The sequence below is a fragment of the Helicoverpa zea genome, chromosome 25 (assembly GCF_022581195.2).
Source record: "Helicoverpa zea isolate HzStark_Cry1AcR chromosome 25, ilHelZeax1.1, whole genome shotgun sequence".
In the NCBI taxonomy this organism is placed as follows: domain Eukaryota; kingdom Metazoa; phylum Arthropoda; class Insecta; order Lepidoptera; family Noctuidae; genus Helicoverpa; species Helicoverpa zea.
The window spans coordinates 6385330-6408746 of record NC_061476.1 but is presented as its reverse complement, the minus strand read 5'-3'; the positions used below and the strand labels follow the sequence as shown (position 1 = coordinate 6408746).

Below are 23417 nucleotides of genomic sequence, written 5' to 3'. Positions count from 1 at the left end.
TATCGTCGTGTGTTCTTTCAGGGTTGGATAGCCTCGAGGAAGGCTAAAATACAGGTATGTTATCCGAGTGCGGGGAGTTGTTGTCACGAGACGGGAGCGTAACCACTGGTGAAAACTAGTTAATAATAAAAAAATAAGGTAACAACAGCTCATAATACTCTATAAGTAAGTACGTATATCTACTACGATTGAAAAGTTGCTATTTTTTTAACCAGCCCTGTATTGCAATGGCACTTATTTTCACTTTACATCGACGACTTTATTTCTAGTCCTGTGTTATTGAGCACTAGGCTTAAAAGACTACATTAAGTTACGTGATCTATATCATCTGGGTACTTTACTGATCCAGTACCAACGTGTAACAGGTTTCAACCTGGATTATATAATTGTAACTCAGCTCTTTTTTAGGGTTCCGTACCCAAAGAGTAAAACGGGACCCCTATCGTTTTCGCTCCTCTGTCCGTCCGTCCGTCCGTCTGTCACCAGGCTGTATCTCATGAACCGTGATAGTTAGAGACCTGAAATTTTCACAGATGATGTGCCTATTTCTGTTGCCACTATAACAACAAATACTGAAAAACTAGAATACAATAAATATTTTGGGGGGCTCCCATACAACAAACGTAAATGTTTTGCTCATTTTTGCTCGATATCGATAACGGCAATAGGTAGATGCTCGAAATATTCACAGAATATGGAACGTATTATAATTATGGAACGTTTTATAAATAATGGTACGGAACCCTTCGTGCGCGAGACCGACTTGGACTTGGCCGGTTTTTTATTGTCTGCTTCATATCTGTACCTGAGTGTAAGGCTTTCTTTTTTGCAAAAGGTCAAACAGCTGCATTTGTTGACATTTTTTGATTACATAAAACTGTTACACTGTTTATGTTACACAATATTGTTTACTTCCTTCCTTGTCTATGGCTAGATTTCTGCATTTCCTGTCACATCAACATGTTGTTATCTATTCATTTCCACATTTCATATGTAAATATTTAAAAGCATTTATGCAACATCTTAGTCACATTAGTATTCAAATTACGATGTTTTTTTTATACAAAATTATATATGTACATATTACTGCACCCTCTACATTAATTAGTCTAGACTTTGACCGTTTTACGGAAAATTTCAAAGAAACCAAAATTCGGTCCTAGAAATGTAGGAAGAATTTAACCATCTGTTTCTCGAAACTTTCATCCGTTTCCGGGAAAGTTATTACCGCACTTGGATAAAAACTAACCTAGAACTGTTTTTAGGATACCACCTATCTCCATTACAAAAGTCATCTGAAACAGTAATGCCCGTTTTCACCAACAATCTTTTAACGTTTCTCTAACTAAATGTCACTTAGAATAAGGGCTCCCCCAATACTTAAAAGGTTATAAGGGACACTTAAACTTTGGTGAAAACTAAATTCGTATTAAGTATTCCCCAAATGCTCTTATATCTCTATCCCTAAATTTAGGTATTTGCTGGTGAAAATGGGCAATAGCCATGTATCCGTAAAAAAAAAACAAATGATTTCAATTCTCATATAAATAATTAAAGTAAGGATTATATAGTACCTATTCTTCTCCTAAAATGAGTTGTCTTCTTGACTTTTTGTGTACAAAACAACGTAATAAAGGCTCAAATTGCTTTCTGAAATAATTTTGAAGCTGAGCTGTGTCTATGTTTACATAACGACTTGTTTACTAGATGTAAGCAAGACATTATTACAACAAGCCCAACTTATTCCCCGTCTAAGTCAATAACTTGCGAAATTCTACCCAAAAAACTAGAAAAAACTCACCTTTTATATCCGCACTCGCACTCCTCAGAAACACAAACATACGAAAACAATTTATTGGTCATTTTCAAACTTCTTACACTCATTTTATCTTATCAGACACTACGAACTCACAAAACAATCACACGCACCGTCACTATGTTTTTAAAGCAATGAGTTTTCTCTTCGTTTAGCAAATACTCTATCCCATATATGTTGTGTGGAGCACTGACAGTTTATATAAAATCAATAGAACCGTGCAATTAGGTGGGTGGATGTGGTAGTACGTCATAGCCTGTGGGCGGTTCCCTATCTGAGATAACTCGCTGCAGCCTTATCAATGACAGCTGATACAGTTCTTTCTTTCTATATTGTATCGACTACAGATTATAAAAATAAGAGCGAACACGAGGATTGAGTTTAAAATAATAAAATATGATACTGCTATTTTTGATCATTATATGCATGTGTACCTTTTTCCCAAGCATGACTGCCAGATGTAGCTGAGTACCAGTACTTTACTTGGAGTGTCTTGGAGCGACTGCCTGTCTGAGCTCCTTAACTCATAACCTGAGCAACCTGATACCCCTTTATAAGAATGGTTGTCAGCCTTTCTGATTTCTGACTAACCGTAACGTATGCCAAAGATGTTCAAATGACAGCCGGAACCTACTTAATAAAAGCGCCTTCCGAAACACAGACCAGCATAACAAATAAATAATACTTATTACATAACGCATCCAATCATAATTTAGGGAAGGTCAATGACATTTGGTGCTGAATTAACTTCAAACGCTATTAATTTTCCTCATCATTATTGTTTTTATGAGCGGCAACCGACGCCTCAAACGAGGCCTAATTTATTTGGGACAAGAAAAATATTTTATCTGTACTAATGGATATAATTAATTGAAGACACTTCTTAAATGAAAAATCGTTTTATTTCGTCATCAACAGAATCGTTCGAATGGTCTATTTCTTTCTGCATTTAAGTTTAAACTGTTCTGCTTGCAGCGGAACGCTTTTTCCTCTACCAGTCGTTAGAGTTAATAAATAAAATTCTTTAATGTTACTTCCAAAGAACTTCCGAGGAACTCTCATTTCCCAGAGATCTGGGTCTTTTATGCTTTTTTTAGGGAAACTAAAAATATTGATGGAATTTGTAGATCTTAATGATTAAAGGTTCAATATCTTCACATTCTAAGCACTTTCTGGTGACTATTACACATTTAGTAAGCAATAGCTGCTCACTGTCGAGGTTATCGATAAAAATAAATTTGAAACAAGGAAAACCACCGGACAGACTGCTCAGCTATCCCTTTATGGTAAGTACTAATAAAATCAGGAGAGAAATGGATAGTCATTACGGAACGGGAAACATTGATGCTGCCTATTCTTATAAGAAAGAATCATGGAGAACAAAATGACTAGCGGAGGTGCCATAACGGAAAATCGCCTAAGAAAATAGCGCCAAAATGAGGGTTAGTTAGGGGACGAGAAACGTTACAGCTTTCGCCCTTAAAATCGATGACAGATGTCTGATAGAACTCCGAACGCCTCTTTAGTTCACTAGTAACTGATAGTTTTGGGCTTACCCATCCATGAATTTGACCTAGAAGAAGGCGCCTGACGTACCTGCATTATGGCATCTCCTCTCATCTTTTCTTACTCCGTGGAAACAATGTTATGGACGGAGCGAAGCGCTGAATAAAAATCGAATAACTAGATCTTGAAGAAGGCGTATTGTTGTTTTGGAGAAGTTTTTGCGAAAAATATCTTTCAAGACGAGAAGCTTTCCCGTATTACGTCAATTTCTTATACAAAACGGATTTTATTAACAAGTTACAAACGGTGCTAAAATTGCACGTAAATGTGCAAAGAGCTGGTCAAACATGATGTCATTGTGTATGTCATCATGACTTTATCAAATACCGGCTTAAGAAGCCCTGTCTAATAAAAACGTGCAGGATCCCATATTTTTTGTAAGAACTTACTGTGAAGGACGTAGCTACAAATTAATGTCCTGGTATTGATTCTGATTGCATTCGTCTATCTATGGTATTCGTTCATTTATGCTATGTTTGCATTTTAAATCGTACAGTCAAGACAATGGTTTAGGACTAAGCTTAAAATGCCTCCAAAAATGTATGTGACCTTTACCAAGCAAACAAAATTGTTTTAACGATAATAATTAAAAACATCCCACATCCATTATTCGTCAACTTTATTTTTGACAAAAATAATTAAACTCAGTTACAAATTCTAAGTCAACTTAGCCCAAAAGGCTTTACAATTTCATATTATGTACTTAAGTACTTAAACATCAGCCCACTAATATAGTTTACAACTTATAACAATCCTGAATACTGAACATTTAATTTTGTAAGTTAATTTAACAAGAAAATCGTGTACAAAGCGGCATATTAGGTACTGTTATGATTACGTGGCCTTTCTGGTTATTTCGTAAAGGAACAATCTCGGGGGAATGTTTTTGACTATACTTCGGCCGTTCAGAGAATGCGTTCCTGACACCTATCAGTTAGTCACGACTAGTGATGGGCACAACATAACACTGAGTTCGTTACCGTTCCTTCAAAATGAACCGCCGCATTATTTTAAGATTATTTTCGTTTTAAATTGGCGGAATCATTTGTTTTATATTTTAGTTATTTAAGTGGAAACCAAAAAAAGGTAATATTCATATAATAAAATTGTTTTATTTATTCTTTGTTACAAGTACATTGAATTGAATGTGCGAACAGAATATTAATCAGACTCCGATTTGCTTGAGGAGGTGGTGTCTTCATCATCATCTTCGCCTACATGTATAATTATATTATTATCAATAACAGAATCAATCCTGATATCTCGGTCTAACAAAAGCCGGGTAATCAAATAAAAACAGATCGAAAACACTTGAAAAACGTGGTCTATGCGCACGAAACGACAACGGACGACTGTTTTAGCGTCACAAAATGGCGGCCCATAACGCCATTTGGGGTTACCATTTTTAATCTAAGTATAAAAATGCGGTTTGGTCATAGTTTTATTTTTATATTTCATAAACGTTATAATTAAGTCTTATAGTCCATTATTTTCCAATTCTTAAAAAGAAAATCAAAACGTATTATTTTATATTATAACTGTATAAGAACAGATTACGATACTTGCCTGTTATTTTTAGCACAGCACTACAAAATATAAACCGCTGACATAACCTTGTAATAGCGCAGTATAGATTTAGAAAAATATTGTTTACCAAGTTATTTGACACTCAGTTTGGCACAAAATTATAACATTCATTGATTATTGATATAATAATGTTGTTTTATAGTTCGGCCATTCAGAGAATGCGTTCCTGACACGTCGCGATTGAACTGACGACGTAACTTTGCAATGGCGTTGCAGTTACGATAAAAATATTTTTGCTGGTTGTTTACCGTTTTAACAATTGAGGAGCATTAAAACAACATTATTATATCAATAATCAATGAATGTTATAATTTTGTGCCAAACTGAGTGTCAAATAACTTGGTAAACAATATTTTTCTAAATCTATACTGCGCTATTACAAGGTTATGTCAGCGGTTTATATTTTGTAGTGCTGTGCTAAAAATAACAGGCAAGTATCGTAATCTGTTCTTATACAGTTATAATATAAAATAATACGTTTTGATTTTCTTTTTAAGAATTGGAAAATAATGGACTATAAGACTTAATTATAACGTTTATGAAATATAAAAATAAAACTATGACCAAACCGCATTTTTATACTTAGATTAAAAATGGTAACCCCAAATGGCGTTATGGGCCGCCATTTTGTGACGCTAAAACAGTCGTCCGTTGTCGTTTCGTGCGCATAGACCACGTTTTTCAAGTGTTTTCGATCTGTTTTTATTTGATTACCCGGCTTTTGTTAGACCGAGATATCAGGATTGATTCTGTTATTGATAATAATATAATTATACATGTAGGCGAAGATGATGATGAAGACACCACCTCCTCAAGCAAATCGGAGTCTGATTAATATTCTGTTCGCACATTCAATTCAATGTACTTGTAACAAAGAATAAATAAAACAATTTTATTATATGAATATTACCTTTTTTTGGTTTCCACTTAAATAACTAAAATATAAAACAAATGATTCCGCCAATTTAAAACGAAAATAATCTTAAAATAATGCGGCGGTTCATTTTGAAGGAACGGTAACGAACTCAGTGTTATGTTGTGCCCATCACTAGTCGTGACTAACTGATAGGTGTCAGGAACGCATTCTCTGAACGGCCGAAGTATAATGCTCCTCAATTGTTAAAACGGTAAACAACCAGCAAAAATATTTTTATCGTAACTGCAACGCCATTGCAAAGTTACGTCGTCAGTTCAATCGCGACGTGTCAGGAACGCATTCTCTGAATGGCCGAACTATAACCCCTAGCTACGGCAACATAATGTTTTTATTAAGCTTAAGGCAATTTATGGAGGTCGAGTTTGAGATGGTTTGCAAGGCGTTTCTCAACTTCTGATTTATATTTGATTGAATTTGAGAAATGTCACGGATGAGTGAGTGGTCATCGGTCAAAAAGATCGTCGGTTTTGTGTTATTTCAAGTATAGAATAGCAAGTTTGATGAAATCCTTAGAAAAACAGGACAGCAAAGAACTTCTTTGTGAGAAAATCACGCGTAAAATGCTTGTCTGAAATAAAGGCCTAAGAAGTTATTACGAAGAATAAATTACGGATAATATTTAAGACCGGCTTCGTGATATTGAATAATAGATTTTGTGATTTTAAGAAGTTTTCGCTTCATTAATAAAATATAGCTCAATATTGTAATTTGAAGGTCAGATATTAGCATATTCAAATGGCAGAATGGCTGAGCGAAATTATTATAAAATCTGCCTATGGCACGGTTGTATATCGAGGCAATTAGTGCAATATTTGAATACACCGTGCATAGATGATCAATATTGCAAAATCAGAGAGGCACGTAGGCAGAAAAGGTCCGATGGTAGTGGAGGCCAGTCTGTGGTAAGCGATTTTAAGGTCGTGGACCATAGAAAGATGGTCAGTTGCCACATCCTGTCGCAGTCGGCTTTATTTATCATTAACAAATGGTGACTCTATTATATGTAAGTAAGATTTCGTAAAAAGTTTGGTAGACGACAAAGAAATATTAAAGCTAGAATTATTCAGGAGTTTTCTTATTTGCTTTTAATATTCAAAAGACTAATCTTAAGTACTGTTTTAAGCTCTCAGGGGTTGGTACAGATATTATTTTTGTATTTATATAGCCGTTAGGACAACACTCGCCTATGGCACGAATTTGCAGTGAATATAACTCTTTGTGCGGGAGCTCGGACAATTTTGACATTTTCCATGATTCCTATAATAAATTTAAGCGCAATGTAAATGCCTCATATAAATTAAATTTTGCACAAAATTGACCAATTTGAATAGTACCTTGTCATTTACCTCTATCGATTCTTCTTCTTTTTTTTATTATTATTTTTGTTATGCATAGTTTGGTTTAGTTTAATTTAAGTTATTTTTAATTTGAACGTTGTGCGCACCTGTAATTAACATATTTACGCAGGACTTATTACAATTGTAAACTTATATATGTGAAAGTATTTGTAAATAAGTTGTTGGTGTGCCTAAATAAATAAATAAATAAATAAACACTAATTTCTATTATTTCTTTAGGTTTACATTGCTAGGACAGCACAGTTAATTGTTTTAGTCTGTTTTGACACTCATTACACATTAACCTTGTTGTTCGTTTAGTTGATAAAAGCCGACTTATTTCAGGTCATTTTCTGCAAACAGCCCGCATGTTTCCGAGATACTTACTTTAACCGATCGTCAAGTTGCGAGTTTCGACTGAGGCTTCACAAGGCCGTGTCACGTGGGTGGGGTATTTGCAAATCTGAGACAGGCACGCCGTACTGCTTATTAGACATAGCAACAAGACATCAATTAAGTACGTCTTCTGTATGTTTGGCGTTTTTGGTGATTAAGTACGTGAGTTGTTTGTTTTGAGAAGTTTTTGATCGAGACTTTTCTAATACGTCCAGACTTTGCGAATGAAATCCGATATGAATGTCTACGTATGTTTTATAAGTCGCAATTATTAATAAAAACACTGCTTATATAGCTTTACTATGTAATATAAAATATGCCTACTCTATGTAATTAAACACAAGACACAATTTACCCAAGATATATTTTTTCTCACAATACATTTTGAAATTAAACAATTAAAATCAACACTCTTATTAATTTTACAATCAATCAACAGTAGCCAACCCCAATAACCAATACTGTGAACATTACGAATGACGTAACGAACCTACCCACGTTTTTACCCGGTTCGTGACGTCACATCCGTGGGCGGTCGGTCTCATTTCCAGCGAGTACTCAACAATGGGAAAATGAATATAGAAGGTATTAAATGTACAAGCGAATGTACGCGTTGGGTCCTTTTTACCCGACTGCCAAAGAAGGAGGGTAATGTTTTTCAGTTTCATTTTGAGAGTGAGTTTTATATGGTCGGTGAATTGGAAGCAATTTATTAAATCGTCATCACGCTCAATTTTATAAAACATATCTATTGACTAATTCTTTTACGAGCTTTTGTCAAAGAATTTATTCACTAACTGCTAACTGTGTCATCCCGGGAGAATAACTTTCCGCGAATGGGTAAAAAGTAGCCTAGGTCTTTTGTCAGGCTCTAGCTAGATTAAAGACAGAGTTTTCTTTCTAATTTTATAATTAATAAATAGGGGATGATTGGTAGACAGGACACACAAAGTAAAATGGCTCTAACTTTTGGCACTAAAATAACTATGTTCTTAGCTCTTTACTTTACCTTTGTACTAACACATCGAAATGCCTACTTTATCATAGCTGTCTCGTTTCCAAAGTGAGTATAGATCTATTAGTCCACAAGTGGGTAAACGAATTAATTATATCGTTTATACACACCCACGTCAAAGGTTTTATATAGGTACCTCAGAAAAATTTGCAACGCAAACCACTCGATACGTTTTATTGTTCGATATTTTAATTTAATTATGGATTCGATTTATTTTCTTGTTCGTACCGAAAGACCGGTTTACGACCGATCATAAAAATGTTCGGGTTTTTGTTAAAATTAATTAAACATCCTTAGCAATTGTCGATTCTTGGACAATATAACATTTATTTCATGAGCCCAATCTTATACACCGTCTGGTATTCTTCCTATCCCTGTTAGAAAATCTATTTAGGGCTGGGCCAATACTTTTTCGTTCTTATTCTCTCTATAACCCTTCGATCTTTTCTTTGCTCTACATCCATATTCAACATATTATTTGAACCATGAGTTTCGTCCCTTTCCAATTACATCATGTCCGTACCAGATACCAGAACACGCATGCCTCTCATCTTTTCTGTTATTGACATTACATAATTAACAGGACCATAAAATGGTACCCAATATAAACTACAGTTCTATATTTTTCAAAACCCCAGTTTAGTTTCTGTAATCTATACTATGACTTGCCAAATAGAACTGTTAAACGCTACTTTTTTGTTTGCATATAAAATTTTTTATCTCATAACACTTTCCGTGAATAAATACCGTGACGACAGCCGTAGTAGGTAACTACGTACACTTACAAAATGTTCATTTCTAATGTGACATTACGTGGTATTATACCATACCATCATAGTTTCACTTTCTATGCGACTATGCAAATCTACTCGTACATCAGAGTAGAAAGTTACTCTAGCACTGTTTATGAAAACAAAAATATAGGGTTATAAATCAGTTTTACTGCGTTTACGTAGTTTTTTCGGACGAAAACTGTAATGGTGACGTTTCATTTAGACTCAAAATGAATTTTGACGGACCGCAAAAATAGAATTTTACCTTTTTGCAGTGTATAACGTCAAAGCGTGAACGCGGTTTAAAAGATTTTATATGGCACGAAGATCTCTGTTTGGTTTTCTTTGCGTATCAGCCTTTTATAAAATGTGCATCAATTTGAGAGATTCCAAATGAAAATTATAATAAATAGATAACTCATAGAACGGAAAACTCTTTTAAGCCTATCATTATTTATCATATCCCTAGCCTTTTCCCAAGTATCGCTTTATGTTGGGATCGACTTCCAGTCTATCTGGATGCAGCTGAGAACCACCCCAACCCAGTTGCCTGTGTAAAGTTGTCTGTCAAGACTGGTTAACCCGAAACAACTGTCAACGATATCCAAATGCCAATTCAACGTGTTTTCCGAAACAAGGCGAAAATCGTCATGACAACATGGTTACCCATCCACAGACCGAACTTACTAAGCATTGCTTACTGCGGTCTGCACGTGCCGCCATTACTTAACCAGCAAGAATAACGTCTAAGATCTATTTATAAAATCTTTCAAGATGAACACAAAAAACCGCAGCGCATGCTATAATGTAGTTTCCCATGCAACAATGAGTCATCTGAGGAAAATAACCAAGAAATGCATTGTTAACATTGCGAACAAAATTAGTAGCGGAGGTGCTATAATAGAAAATTGCTTAAGCAAGAAGCGTGCCAAAATGCTTGTGAGTGGGGGACGAGGAACGTTACTGTTTTCGCCCTTGTACGCCTTCTTTCGACCCGACCATTTTTTGATATGCCAAAAATCTTTGACAAATATCTCATAGAACCCGAATGCTTCGTTAGTTCACTTGTTTTAGTCATGCACAATGTAGGAATTTAACCTAAAAGAAGGCGCCTGACCTACTTGCATTATGGCACCTCAACTCATCTTTCTTTACTCCGTGACTGGCAATCTATTATTGCTGTCAAAGTTATGACCTTTGCGTCATACCAGTGTAATTGTACTGCAGTTAGTGTCATTTTAAATACTTCTTTTGTGAAAAATGGGTTTTAATCAAGTTGTTGAAATGGTTAAAGGCTGGCGTTGTTATATCCTCATTTGGCAAGAATGCAGTTATTAGATTTGGGTATTTTATGCAAAATTGGAGACTACACTTATTTATGATTGTATTTTGCGATATCATATACGATATCATATCGCGCAAAAGATACAAGAAACTGTAAAATCCAATTTAAAAAAATATACATATGAATCTTAATTCTGTATTTCAGCGATGTTTATATTTGTTTTCAAAACGTATACCATACTTTATCAAAACCGACACGGCCACAACTGTTTTCAATGAAACCGCAAAAACATCGGGACTATTATACACATAATTAAAAATCGATGGAAGTCAAAAAAAATTACGTTATTGTACTCGTAAATAGAGCTCTCATGTAAGATACACGGCCACGTCAACGACTCCTTTATTCATCCGTCGACTCGTGTAAAAGGGTCTTTTGAAAAGAGTGCGGAGGACTTCGTGACGTCAGAGTCGACGGAACCTCCCGAACAATGAGTAATAGCACGCGTGTGTGGGGTGTGATGTAAGTGGCAGCGATGTTCATTAACCGACTTCAAATAGGAGGAGGTTATTTCCCATAACCTCCTGCTATTGGTTAATGTTTATGGATGAATACGTCAAGATCGGTAGATTTGATCGAGGTTTGGTGCTAGACTAAAGTATGGTAAGTTATATTTTTAAAATACACCAAAATATTGTTGCATTTAAGTTAAACTGCTATAGCTAAAGAAATCATAGAGATTTTGTTTATAGGGTGTTCAAAATTAGTTTGTGTGCAAACAGCTGTCAGTGTGACACTTGGATCTCAACATTGTCTGTGGTATGAGAGGTCCCCGACGAACTGTCGAGCTTTTGAAAGGACCTACAAGACGTAGGCACCCTTTGTTTGCTCGGAAACGGTTGTTATATACAAAGAGTCTATGTGGAGCGCTATCTTCTATGTAACGTTACCCTATTCAGTGAGGGTTTTATTTCATTATAAGTTTATGTTGACATACCTGACATCATCCTGCAAGTGTTTTAACTCGCTCAGTTCCAGTTCACGCCTTAAGTTGGAGACTTCACAGAGGAGCATATCCCTCTCTGAAGACACCTTCTCCAGTTCCGCCCGCAAGCGGATCACCTCATTGGTGAGATCCATCGTCGCCATCTTGACGACTATCGATAACCACTATCGACACAACACATCACTAATCACAATGACACACGGCGCATAAGCCAATCACCGTCGCGCATTTTAATTTTGGAACACCGCTCAACGTTGTTTTCGCGCACACTTCACTACACGAACAAGGATGGGCAACGGCAAAACTGTTCACTTGTGCAAAAATATTTCAAACTTCGCTTTTCCAATGTTTCTGCTCGTTCAGTCTACATCGCTGGCATCTGAAACAATAAATCATTCCGTTAGGGCTGGAACGTAAAAGAAAATTGTTCAGTTGGTATGAGAAGCCAAAATATTCAGTTCATAAAGTGCGCTGAACAATGGCGCGCGTATGAAGTTACAACTACGTGGGGCAATAATACTGCGTTATGAATAACTAAAATTGTTCCCCTTATTGGTTGTTTTCAGCAAGCATAGTTTTCTTTACATTACTTGGTTTTATTGCGCTGTAGCAAATGGTAAAACATGTTTGTGGTAATAATGCTCCATTGCTTGAGGGTATACAATATACATAGACGTAACGAAATACTGTGTTTGTCTTGTATTTGTATACTTGTTAGTCAGTATGTCTTTCCAATTTATATCTCTATTAGTAACAAACATTATACCTCATCTAGAAAATCTGGGTAACTTGAGTTAGTTTACTGATTACAAGCCCGACTTGTATGTAAGTATTATCTACATATGTAGATACTGGATAAGGTTTACAGTTTAGACTGAATTTTGGGTTAAATCACTTTATCTCAGACTGATCGTGTTACCGACTTCAAAAGCCTGTTAGTACTTGCCACTTTAGACTGGATTTAACTATTATTTTACACTAAGAACTGGGACATCCACTTACTAAAAGTTAGATACTAAGGAAACACAAGTATTGTGTAATTTGTCAGTTCAAAACGACCCTAGACGCTGATAAAAATCTATGACTATCATAACACAGGTATGACATGCAAAACGAGTACAGGGTGTCCTATATCATCTTCACATAAAGGCTGTTTAAGCGCAGCACCAAAAGAATTATTGCGACTTGGACATTGCTTATTTCAATTTTGCACAACCTTTAAATAAGTAGTTGCATAGTGATTATGTAAGCTCTTCTAGGATGGATGCTCTTCTAGCTGCCTCGTCTCCAGTGGATCATAAAAGTCTCAAAAGAACTACTTTTATTTTGGTCCCATCAAAATCCCTAATCTTTAGGTAGACGAAAATCCGTAACTCCATGTATAAAAATTTGTTCCGTATATTTAGCCAAAGTGTAAAAGACAGTAATTAATTAGCTACAGTGTAGTCGTCTGTGGGATTTTATAATTAATTCTCTCTTAACTCGGTTAGAGACGCATCAGTTACATCGCCGGAAGAATACGTGATAAATGCTTCTGTCTTGTGGTTTAAGTTATGAGAATTTTGATGTAGATGCTAAGTTGCATAATTTGAAGGTTAAGTATATTTTACCACGAAAATGCTTATGTAATGTGATTGAGTTGTTGAAAATCATCATCACTTTTGTACAACAGACATTGTGTTGTTCCTTTTGCGTCTACTTAATTTCAAATTGGAAAGAGTTTATCGTACGTTTCTTCTGTCGAAGATTAAATTATACCACGATTATATAAGGTTTTTTATTCGTATTGTCATTTGGGTTACAGGTCCTTCCACATATCTACGGACATGCATCAGACATTCTATTTCAAGATAACACTAAATCAAGAATTTCTTAAACTTGGACCACAAACTCGCTTTGATTCCGGGTGTCGCTCGCCTTGGTCAGACTCAGATGAATGAGCCCACGACTCGACAGTCACTGAGAATTACTTAATTTTACAATTACTGCCGCTCTAGACTAATTATAGCGTGAAGATACGACGTGTCCAATTTCAGAGTTTCACTATCGATTTCAGTAATAGGTGGACCACATAGTATTTGATTCCTTAATTTTAATTTAGGTCTCACTTTTGCAACATTCAGTCATTCATTCAACAAGTCAGATACAAACTGACCAACACTCACCAACGTTCCAGGGTCGGGAAAACTCTTTCGAACAATACCGCCACCAAACTACTACTAATGAAAATTTAAAGAGACGGTGCAGCTAACAAAAGCTTCTTTAGTTGGTTTCTTCGTAAAGTACTAACTGTCGCTCATTATTTATTTAGGTGGTCTCTAAATCTTACTCTCAACAGATAAAATGCTTGGTAACAGAGATATACTTGTAGTTGAAAACGGCGGAATACACAAAAACATCTTTACGCTTGATAGCATTTCCGTTAAAAGACTCCAATTCGATTTGTCTACCAATCTACTTCCTTCTTTACAAAAAATTGGTAGCTAATAGAAAGCCTGTGATACAGTCATCTATATAATAACAGATTTTATGATCATTAAAATTAATAGTTTTAAAAATCCCAGTGAAACCCACAATTTTCTGTGGGAACTGGTCTTTTTGATAAAGTAATTGCAATGAAAAAGTGAATCTTGTAATTAAAGGTCATTGACCTGTGCGATATGCTATACAACTTACAAATTATAGTGACTGGTATTGAACTTTCGTTAAAGGTCGTACTTTCAAACCTTGGCAGTAATTTATTACGTGTTTAAAAGTTATAGCTAAGAAAATTGTACGCCATTTTGGTGTTAAAATGAATGAATCGCTTCTTGGTCTCTTGACCATTGAATTATTTTAAGTATTATTACTAGACTGATTGTTGGTTTAGCACTACAGAGGGTCTTATGAGTTTTTAGATCCCAAAAATAAAGATAAATGTCGCGCCTTATCCAGGACTTAAGGACCAAAAAAGTTTGCCACCGAAACATCTTTCAGTAGGTACGTGCTCCAAAAACGATGTACATTAAAAGGTCAAAGAAATAGTTCACTTAAACGGTGAGGAAAATAAATAAGTACTATAAGTATATTTCTAAGCCTACAAGGGGACCAATGAACATAGTTACAGCAGTTCCCAATTACGAAGAACTTGTTCAAAAATAACATTTTTGTATGAAGCCGAATGGCGTCGAAAAAAGCAACTGAAAGCTGACAAAAAGTGATTTAATTATGTTCAAAAGCGACATGGACTCGCTAATAAAGTTAGTTTGGGTAACTATGCACGTGAGCAAATTCAATGTATGCTACTGAAATTGTAACCAGTTGCCGTTAACAAAGAGACTTTTGGAGCTTGTTATGAAAATTCACTTTTGACAGATAATTAAATTAAAAGGTGAAAGAGGGGTTTTATGGTGTGATTTTTGGAGACCGTGTCAATTTTGCTTGACTAATTCAATTATTTACATAAATCTTAAGGTAAGAAACTTCACGTTTTCAGTGACGAAACAAGAAAATAGGAAAACAGGTTCGGATGGTGATAGAATGGCTCCCGTAAGTTTGTATAGAACATGTACATCCATAATGATAAATATTCTAGAATGAGAAGAAATAATGAAGAATAAAGGATAGAAACTTAGTGTAAGTTCATTGATTATCAAGGTGTAATGTTGAGTGAGGTGTTGCTCATTTTCCAACTTAACTACAGTTCACCATTCACCAGTCCACCAGTATCCTATTACCTACAATTAATTGTATTTTACAAATTAATTTTTAATTCAAAATGCCTTGATAAATAGCAAGTCCTTATTTTCATGCCTCTCTATACAAACCCTTTACTCCAAATGGGGAACCCGTATCAGATCAAACCATAAACCAATTAAGACGAAACTGATGGATACAAAGTCTAATTCAGATTAGCACGATACACGCCTCGCTGATTAAATTATCTAACAAGCTGCAACAGTAATTATATTTTGGAAAGCACGGGATATATGAAGGATATTAAGAAATGGTGCATTGCAGCATGAATGTTTTGTTTGGAGAAGATTTTATAAACATACTGCGCTTCGCATATTTTTAATGTTGAGTTCGCATTCTTGGGTATGTTGATAAAACAAGCAAAGCAAGATAAATACAAGTTTGGATTTTTGTGTATGTTTCATTTGGTAATGTGCAAACTAAAGATGAAAGAAAAAAAAAACCGTACTTATAGTTAAATTGTTGAACTCCAAAACACACCATAATCTACATGTATAAAATGTAGTTATTATACTCGCGTACCTATGATCAAAAATACACTTTCCTATTTCCAAATAACAACACAAACCGCAACACAAACTACTAACGCCATCTATGAAAGATCTACGTCAACGGCCGAGCGCGCCAATCAGCTGATCGATACAACGAAAGTGAACGCTAAGCCGACAGATGTCGCTAGCAGTACCAAAACATCAACAAACGACAGAACGAGATTTATTTACTGCGTGGGAAGTGTAGTAAAACTGTTAACCGTATTGCATGAATGAGATACGACAGTAAGCTGTGATTTGTAAGGGAAAAATTTCTGCTTTGGGATTGATAGTAAGTTTTTTTTAACTTGTTTGTAAGTTTTTGGGCGTAGATTTGATGTCGGGATTCTATGTCCGGTTGGGTTACGTCATTTATCATCCGGTCGTGTGTACGGGCTATAACGGGCTTTGACTACTTCTTTGTTCTTTTGGAGGAACTATCTAAGCCCTTCATCACTTACTTTGAAATAGACAATGCTTTTTGACATGCAATAGAAATTAAACGCAAAATTGTATTATTGCCAGAAAGACTGACAACCAGTGTTACCAAGGTGTGTCGGGTTGCCCGGTGAAGAGGTCAGATAAGCAGTCACTATATGTAAAACACTGGTACTCAGCTGCATCCGACTAGATTAGAAGCCGATCCAAACATGCTTGGGCATGGGAAAAGGCTAGCCATAATATATTATTGAAAGGTTCGTCTAGCCGTCAATAATACGTCCAATTGTGACCATTTAAATTTAGTTCCGACGAATACCGATACACCATCTGTCCAGTTATATTGGTTTCTATTGAGTAGTGCCCCTCAGGGATTCGCTTCTCATGACCGATTGATCCCGTCGGTAGTAATCCGGTTTTACGCGAGCCCTTTACAAACAAACTTTCTTTTCTGTAGTATTTGTATGGATGTTGATGGTTCTTTATTAAATGTTTCTCTGTGATCAGATTAAACTTTAAGTTCCTTTTTAATAAGAACAATGATTTTGTTTAAATATCAAAGTACATTTTGTTTGAAGATTTAAATGGAGAAAACAAATGGTGACCAGCAACTGACAATCTTAATAATAGTCACGTACGGTAATAAGATATCGGCAAAATTACAAACACCGTTCTCGACTGACTACCACCTAGAGTTATCTAACCTTGCCTTAAATAAAACGAGTTAAAAAGAAAGATTGAAATATAATTTCCAATTCCGAGAAAACGACACATCTGAACTACCATGTAGTTAAAAATTCAATTTCAAACAAATCGAATTCTACCAGAACCTACTAAAAAAATCCGCAGAAACAACGACTAAATCAAATCTAGGCTAGTCAAACAAAAAAACGATGTAGCCACGGAGGCCACAAATATCAAAATGGCTGACACGACCTTCTGGATCGAGAACCAATTAAAAAGTTCCATCTACCTGGTATAAAACTGAAATTGGGTGGGTCCCCCCCCCTCCTCCCACTCGCTTCCCGGTTCGTAAGGTAAACATTGTACATCTATGTGGAATTCTGGAACGAGACTTTTATAGTTCCAGCGAAATGTATTTGATGTGAAATGTATCGGATTTATTGGAAGATAAGCTGTTTTTCATTAGGTTGAGTTTAATTTGATTTTGTTATTCATGTCGAACTCCTTTTTCCCCTTTAAAAACGAAAATGGTACATTTGTGATGGACTTTGAAGATAGGAGCAATAACATCACAATCGTCGCAAAATTAATTTCAATAAAGCTCTACAACTTCATAGATTTTAAGAGACAAAGGAGGAAGAAGAAACTATTGCAATTTTAATTTTGGCAACTGAAAAAGTACTATGAATCAGTTTTTGACGGATGAATCGGTTTTTCAAGGAACTGACTAATCCACTGAAGCTGAATTTTCCAACTTTGTTAACGATATTTTAGAATTTAAATCTCCAGTAAAATCTACATGTTCTATTGTGTGGGTACAAACGTATTAAGATTATGACCACAGAGACGATACGCCTGCTGTTGAAGATGATTGGATATCGATTGTGAATAGAAAAAAGGCCTGTTCATTTTAATAGTAATTTTCTAAAGTGAGCTATGGTAGTAACTAGATTTTACTTTACTTTACTTAAAGATATTTACACATAAAGTTGTTCGTTTAGGTTTACGTAATATACTAAGGTCTAACGCGCTATAATTCCTGTCCTAGTCGATGTCAGTGAAAAATCGATGAATAAAAATTTAATAGCAGCGTTTTACCTGAAATAAAACGCATATTAAATACTTACCTTATTTGAAGCTTACTAGTTTGAGATAGGCACCTACGTGTTTTCCGCTTTTATCTCTGTCCTTTTCTACCCCATATCTTGCATCTCTCTCGCACACCGACCAGTTTCACTCCCCACCAGGCAGGAGGCGACGAGTGTTCTCGGCGGCCACAGTTCGTCATTGAGTCGAAAACACCAGGCAGAAATTAAAATGTAAGCTTCAAATAAGGTAAGTATTTAATATGCGTTTTATTTCAGGTAAAACGCTGCTATTAAATTCTTGACCGTTATTTGAAGCTTACTAGTTTGAGACGTGTTTGTTATCGCCTGGTGGAAGTGGACGCCAATGTGAGCAAAAGCACAATGAAATTGTGTATGTAAATAGGTACTTAGGTACACGAGTAATCACATGTAAGTATGTGTATTGCGTCCTGGAATACTAATGTAATCAAAGTTAACTGGTACTGGTACTCAGCTACATCCTGTTAGACTGGAAGCCGACCCCAACATAGTTGGGAAAGGGGCTCGAAGGATGAGTAATAAAAATTAAAAGAGAGATGCAAGAACAAAAGCAAAAATTGATTTCATTTTCTAATAGTAATTAACAAAAACATTGCGATACTTCTTAATAACAATAGTAACAAAAATATAGACATTAATCAGCTGGATTAATTAAATAATCGAGATAACTTGCTACTTCTATTTAGTGGGTATCTTTCCCTTCTGTAAAAATGGGCAAATGTATTGCCTGATCGCCAATTACCCTTTGCTAATATATCGTCCAAAGGTATATTGTCAACACAGATTTTGACGCTACCGCCGAGTGGAAGCTTCCTGGGGTTGTAGTTATTCCTGCCCCTTTTAACAATGTCTTAATCCACCCGTATCATCGTTCGGGTGCGTGCCTTTGGTTGGCCTCTAACGGATATAAATAAATTTAAGGAATTAGCCGATGTCCGTCTATCTTCTAACAAGGCTTTAGTCTTTCTGACCCAATACACTGGACTTAGATTTATATTTTCCTGATTATCCATCAAACAACAACCCGACTGCCTATGACTAGAACTGTCGGTCTTAGAGCCAAAGACTGGCCATAAGATTAAATTATCTTTGTTGTTTTTGAAATGTTCTGGGTCTATTGCAAGCAAGGAAAGATCATGGACTCGCCTTTCCGAAACAAGCTAGCAAAAGAAAGAGCAGCAGTGTGCCTGGAAGTTGCAAATGGATTATTCTCGTCTACGTTTACTGCACTTAAGTAGGTTACCAATTGGTCAATATTCCAGATGGACGGCTTCCCGGGGAACAGGTTTGCTCAGCGCTATTGATTTTAAAATGTGTCCGACTAGAACGTGTGAACCTAGCTCTAGAGTGGTTTCCGCATTGCATAGTGTAGCTATAACTGACTTGTGTAATAAAATAGTATTGTATGCTAGTTTATTTACTATGTGTAAGTCCGCTAAAAATTGGGCAAGTATAGGTCCAAATAGGGATTCAAGGATTCATAGGATCCAATTTCATACTTTTCGCCCCAATTTAACCATCGACTCCAAGCTGATTGATAAGTGTTGCGTGTGGATTGAAGAAGACTTCAGTCGGAGAGACTCCTTGTCCCTCCCCCCCCCCCCCATTTCCTTGACCTTGGCAGGGGGTATCCCCGTTGCTGTGTCTATCGGTTTCTGCTCGAGGTTCATCAGTGTGTAGGGTACTGCTAATGATCGGGACTTCGGGAATCTGCTCGCCAAAATACCTGGTGCCACCGAAGGAACTACTATGAGATTAACTCCCGTTCCTGAATTGAGATGACTGAGGACCTACGGTATAAGGTAAGGTGGCGGTAATACCCATGCTAGCGGGTAAGTCAAAACTTGAGAAAAATGCATCGTGGAACCCCGCTTTCGGGTCCTTCAGATCTAGGGGCACGTAGTACACAACTATGTGTCCCTGGGCTCGCTTCGAGGCAAATAGGTCCACTGCTGATACAAGATGCCACTCCGGTGGAGGTTTGTGTCGGGAGAGATGGTCTGCCTGACTGTTGAATAGGGCTGGTATATGATTCACGACGTGATAGATTTGATACAGCTCAAGATAACTGAATACTCTGTACGTCAAGTTCGGTAGGCTCCTTGATCGGGTGCCACCTTGATTTCTTAGATATGACACCACAGTCCCATTTCTGCATTGAAAAATGGCTGTTGATCTCTTTAGCAACTTGCCGTGATTTTCCAGTTAATACTGCAAGCATCTCTTTCAGATCGCAGTGAAAGCCTTTTTCTCTCTCGTTCCATGAACCCATTACGGGAGTTCCGTTCAGTTGTGCCCCCATCCTACATCGGAGGCGTCCGTGGTTATAAGGTGACAGGGAAGTGGCGAATGAATATCCAAGGTTTGGTGGCAGCTGACCAGCCACCACTTTAGATCTGCTAAGGTATCTGCTGGTAGGTTCAACATTGCTATACTCCATTCACCGAGCCGTGAGCCCACAATGTAACCAAAGAATGACACTTTTTCAAAATGGTGGGTATAACCCGACCGATGACAAAAACGTCACATTTTTATGTAAAATGTTCTTAGTATCTGTGGTCTTCAATTAAGTAGGGTTCTATGTATGACAGTCAAGACTTCTAGGTTCATTTTACATGTAAACGATTTACTACATATTTCATTAAAATTAAGAAAATAATTTACGGCATTTATCATACATATTTGATTTCAATTAAGTTTGAAAAGATTGCATAAGTTCCACAGACATCGTTCTAAAATATCATTTCTAATGTTGTCAGTATATTACTTTCGTAGTTATTTTTATAAAATATGATCATTACTTCAATCGTGACTTATAAGAACCCTTTTTATGGTTTGTTCACCGTTTGGCTCACGGTTCCATGAATAGGGTAGGTATAGATTGCTGTTCAACACTGCATTGAGGAAAGTGAGGAGAGCCCGGTAATGCAGTCTGCCGTATGGAACAACGAAAACTTGCGAAGTTTAAAAGTCCTATCAAGCTATGCAGGTCTTCTAAGTTTGTCGTGCTGTTTGTCACGTAGTGCGTTTTGTCATTATCTTGTTGATAATGCTTGCGATTTATTCACTTGCCATCCAAAACATGGTGCAAATGATCCCAAAGTAGGCAAATATATCTTGGTGAGCCACCAGAAAATCGAGATACACAATTATGAGTAACCCTTGAGTTTTCAAAGTTTGAGCCACCCAAATTGGTCACTGTGGCGAAGGTCTTGGGTGCCGTGCTTAAGCCAAATGGTAGGCACGTAATCTGAAGCAGTCTTCTTCTGTATACTAGTCGAAGAACATATCTGTGACCTTTGGCTACCGGAAGGTAGAAGTAAGCCTGGGCGAGATCCACTTGCACAGCCATTCGTCTTTCTGAAGAAACTCTAGCACCCGAAAAACATTTATTAAACTGAAGGGTTCCGTAATTATGAACTTGTTGAGAACCTTGAGATTGAGTATTGGACGGTTCTTTCCGTCGCCTTTTGGGCACAAGAAACATATTGGAAAGAAAGCTGGCAGAATTTGCAGCTATCAATAGAACTTTTTGTTTTATCATTTGGGATATGACGACATCCATCTCTTTGGACTCTCTGGTCAAATCTGGCATTATCTATCAAAGGTGGCTTTTGGCCAATGGTATGCGATACCCAGTTATTATTTTTAACAAGAAAGGCGGAGCTCCCATTTCTTTCCATTGGTCTTGATATAATGTTAGGCAACCCGCCTGGAAAGTCATAACTTACGTGCCTTGTTGGACGCATCAAAGTCCGCCTGCGGTCCTGGACGCTTTCTGTTTCCTCTGTTGGACATGGTTCCTATTGTAATTTACTCGTGATATCCCAAGGGAGCTTTTAGAGTTTTGCGTCACACGCCATTCAGCGTGAGTGTGATTACCATTTCTCTTCGAGGGAAGGTTATAATGGCGACTCTTCGAAAGTCGATCCAAAAAGCCACCCTGCGAGGGTAGATTGCAATGATGGTACGACCCGCAACATGCATGATTGGTACCCTGCGAGGGTCCGTGATAATGAGCCGACCCCTGCGGGGGATGGCTAGTATACTTACTGGTCCCTGCTTTGTAATGATGCTGCTACTCGCAACATGCAAGATTGGTACCCTGCGCGGGTCCGTGATAATGAACCGACCCCTGCGGGGGGTGGCTAGTATACTTACTGGTCCCTGCTTTGTAATGATGCTGCGACTCGCAAAATGCAAGATTGGTACCCTGCGCGGGTCCGTGATAATGAACCGACCCCTGCGGGGGGTGGCTAGTATACTTACTGGCAGTCCTAGGCGGAGCGTACCAAGTCTTTCAAGGCCGAAAACCATCACACGCCGTGATAATGAGCCGACCCCTACGGGGGGTGGCTAACAGACTTACTGGCAGTCCGAGGGGAGCGTACCAAGTCTTTCAAGGCCGAAAACCATCACACGCCGTGATAATGAGCCGACCCCCATGGGGGGTGGCTAACAGACTTACTGGCAGTCCGAGGGGAGCGTACCAAGTCTTTCAAGGCCGAAAAGCTTTCTTGACACCACCAGCCCTCTTCAAGTGCGGTAGTGACCAGTCCGAACTAAGGAGATGCTGGTTGGACCGCACCTCACACCATTCTTTTTTGTCAAAAAGTTGAACGCCTTGCAGGATTGAACTAGGGCCACAGGTGCCTTAGGAACTTCGGGCTTGCTTTCTTTTCCATAGTCACGTGCACGGGCTGTGGTAGCTTTATTATTTACCGCATCCGTATTTGCTTTATAAGTCACTCATTCTGAAAACAAATTACTGAAAAAAAAGTACACGGAAGAAACTCGTGACAAAAAAGGGGTAGATGTACAAAATATTAACACTTGATTTCGCAAAATCGAATATCGAACGTTAAAACCGTTAACAAATTGTATAAAATATTATAAACTCACCTGTGTTCTGCGAGAGCACTGAGTTTATTTTTCAACGAAATACTACAGCGGTTGGTTAGACCAACCTTCTCGGGCGGAAAACAAGACGCCAATGACGAACTGTGGCCGCCGAGAACACTCGTCGCCTCCTGCCTGGTGGGGAGTGAAACTGGTCGGTGTGCGAGAGAGATGCAAGATATGGGGTAGAAAAGGACAGAGATAAAAGCGGAAAACACGTAGGTGCCTATCTCAAACTAGTAAGCTTCAAATAACGGTCAAGAATTTAATAACAAGTTTTTTATTA

General features: G+C 37.2%; 1 protein-coding gene across 1 annotated transcript in view; it reads right to left on the bottom strand.

Annotated features, from left to right (window-relative positions):
- LOC124642579 (IQ motif and SEC7 domain-containing protein 2) overlaps window positions 1–23417 on the bottom strand; it is a 185567-nt gene that overhangs the window by 72163 nt on the left and 89987 nt on the right. Inside the window, exon 4 of the mRNA XM_047181024.1 lies at window positions 11710–12097. Coding sequence (XP_047036980.1) covers window positions 11710–11861 — 152 coding nt within the window. The 5' untranslated portion in view covers window positions 11862–12097. The remainder of the gene's footprint in view (window positions 1–11709; window positions 12098–23417) is intronic.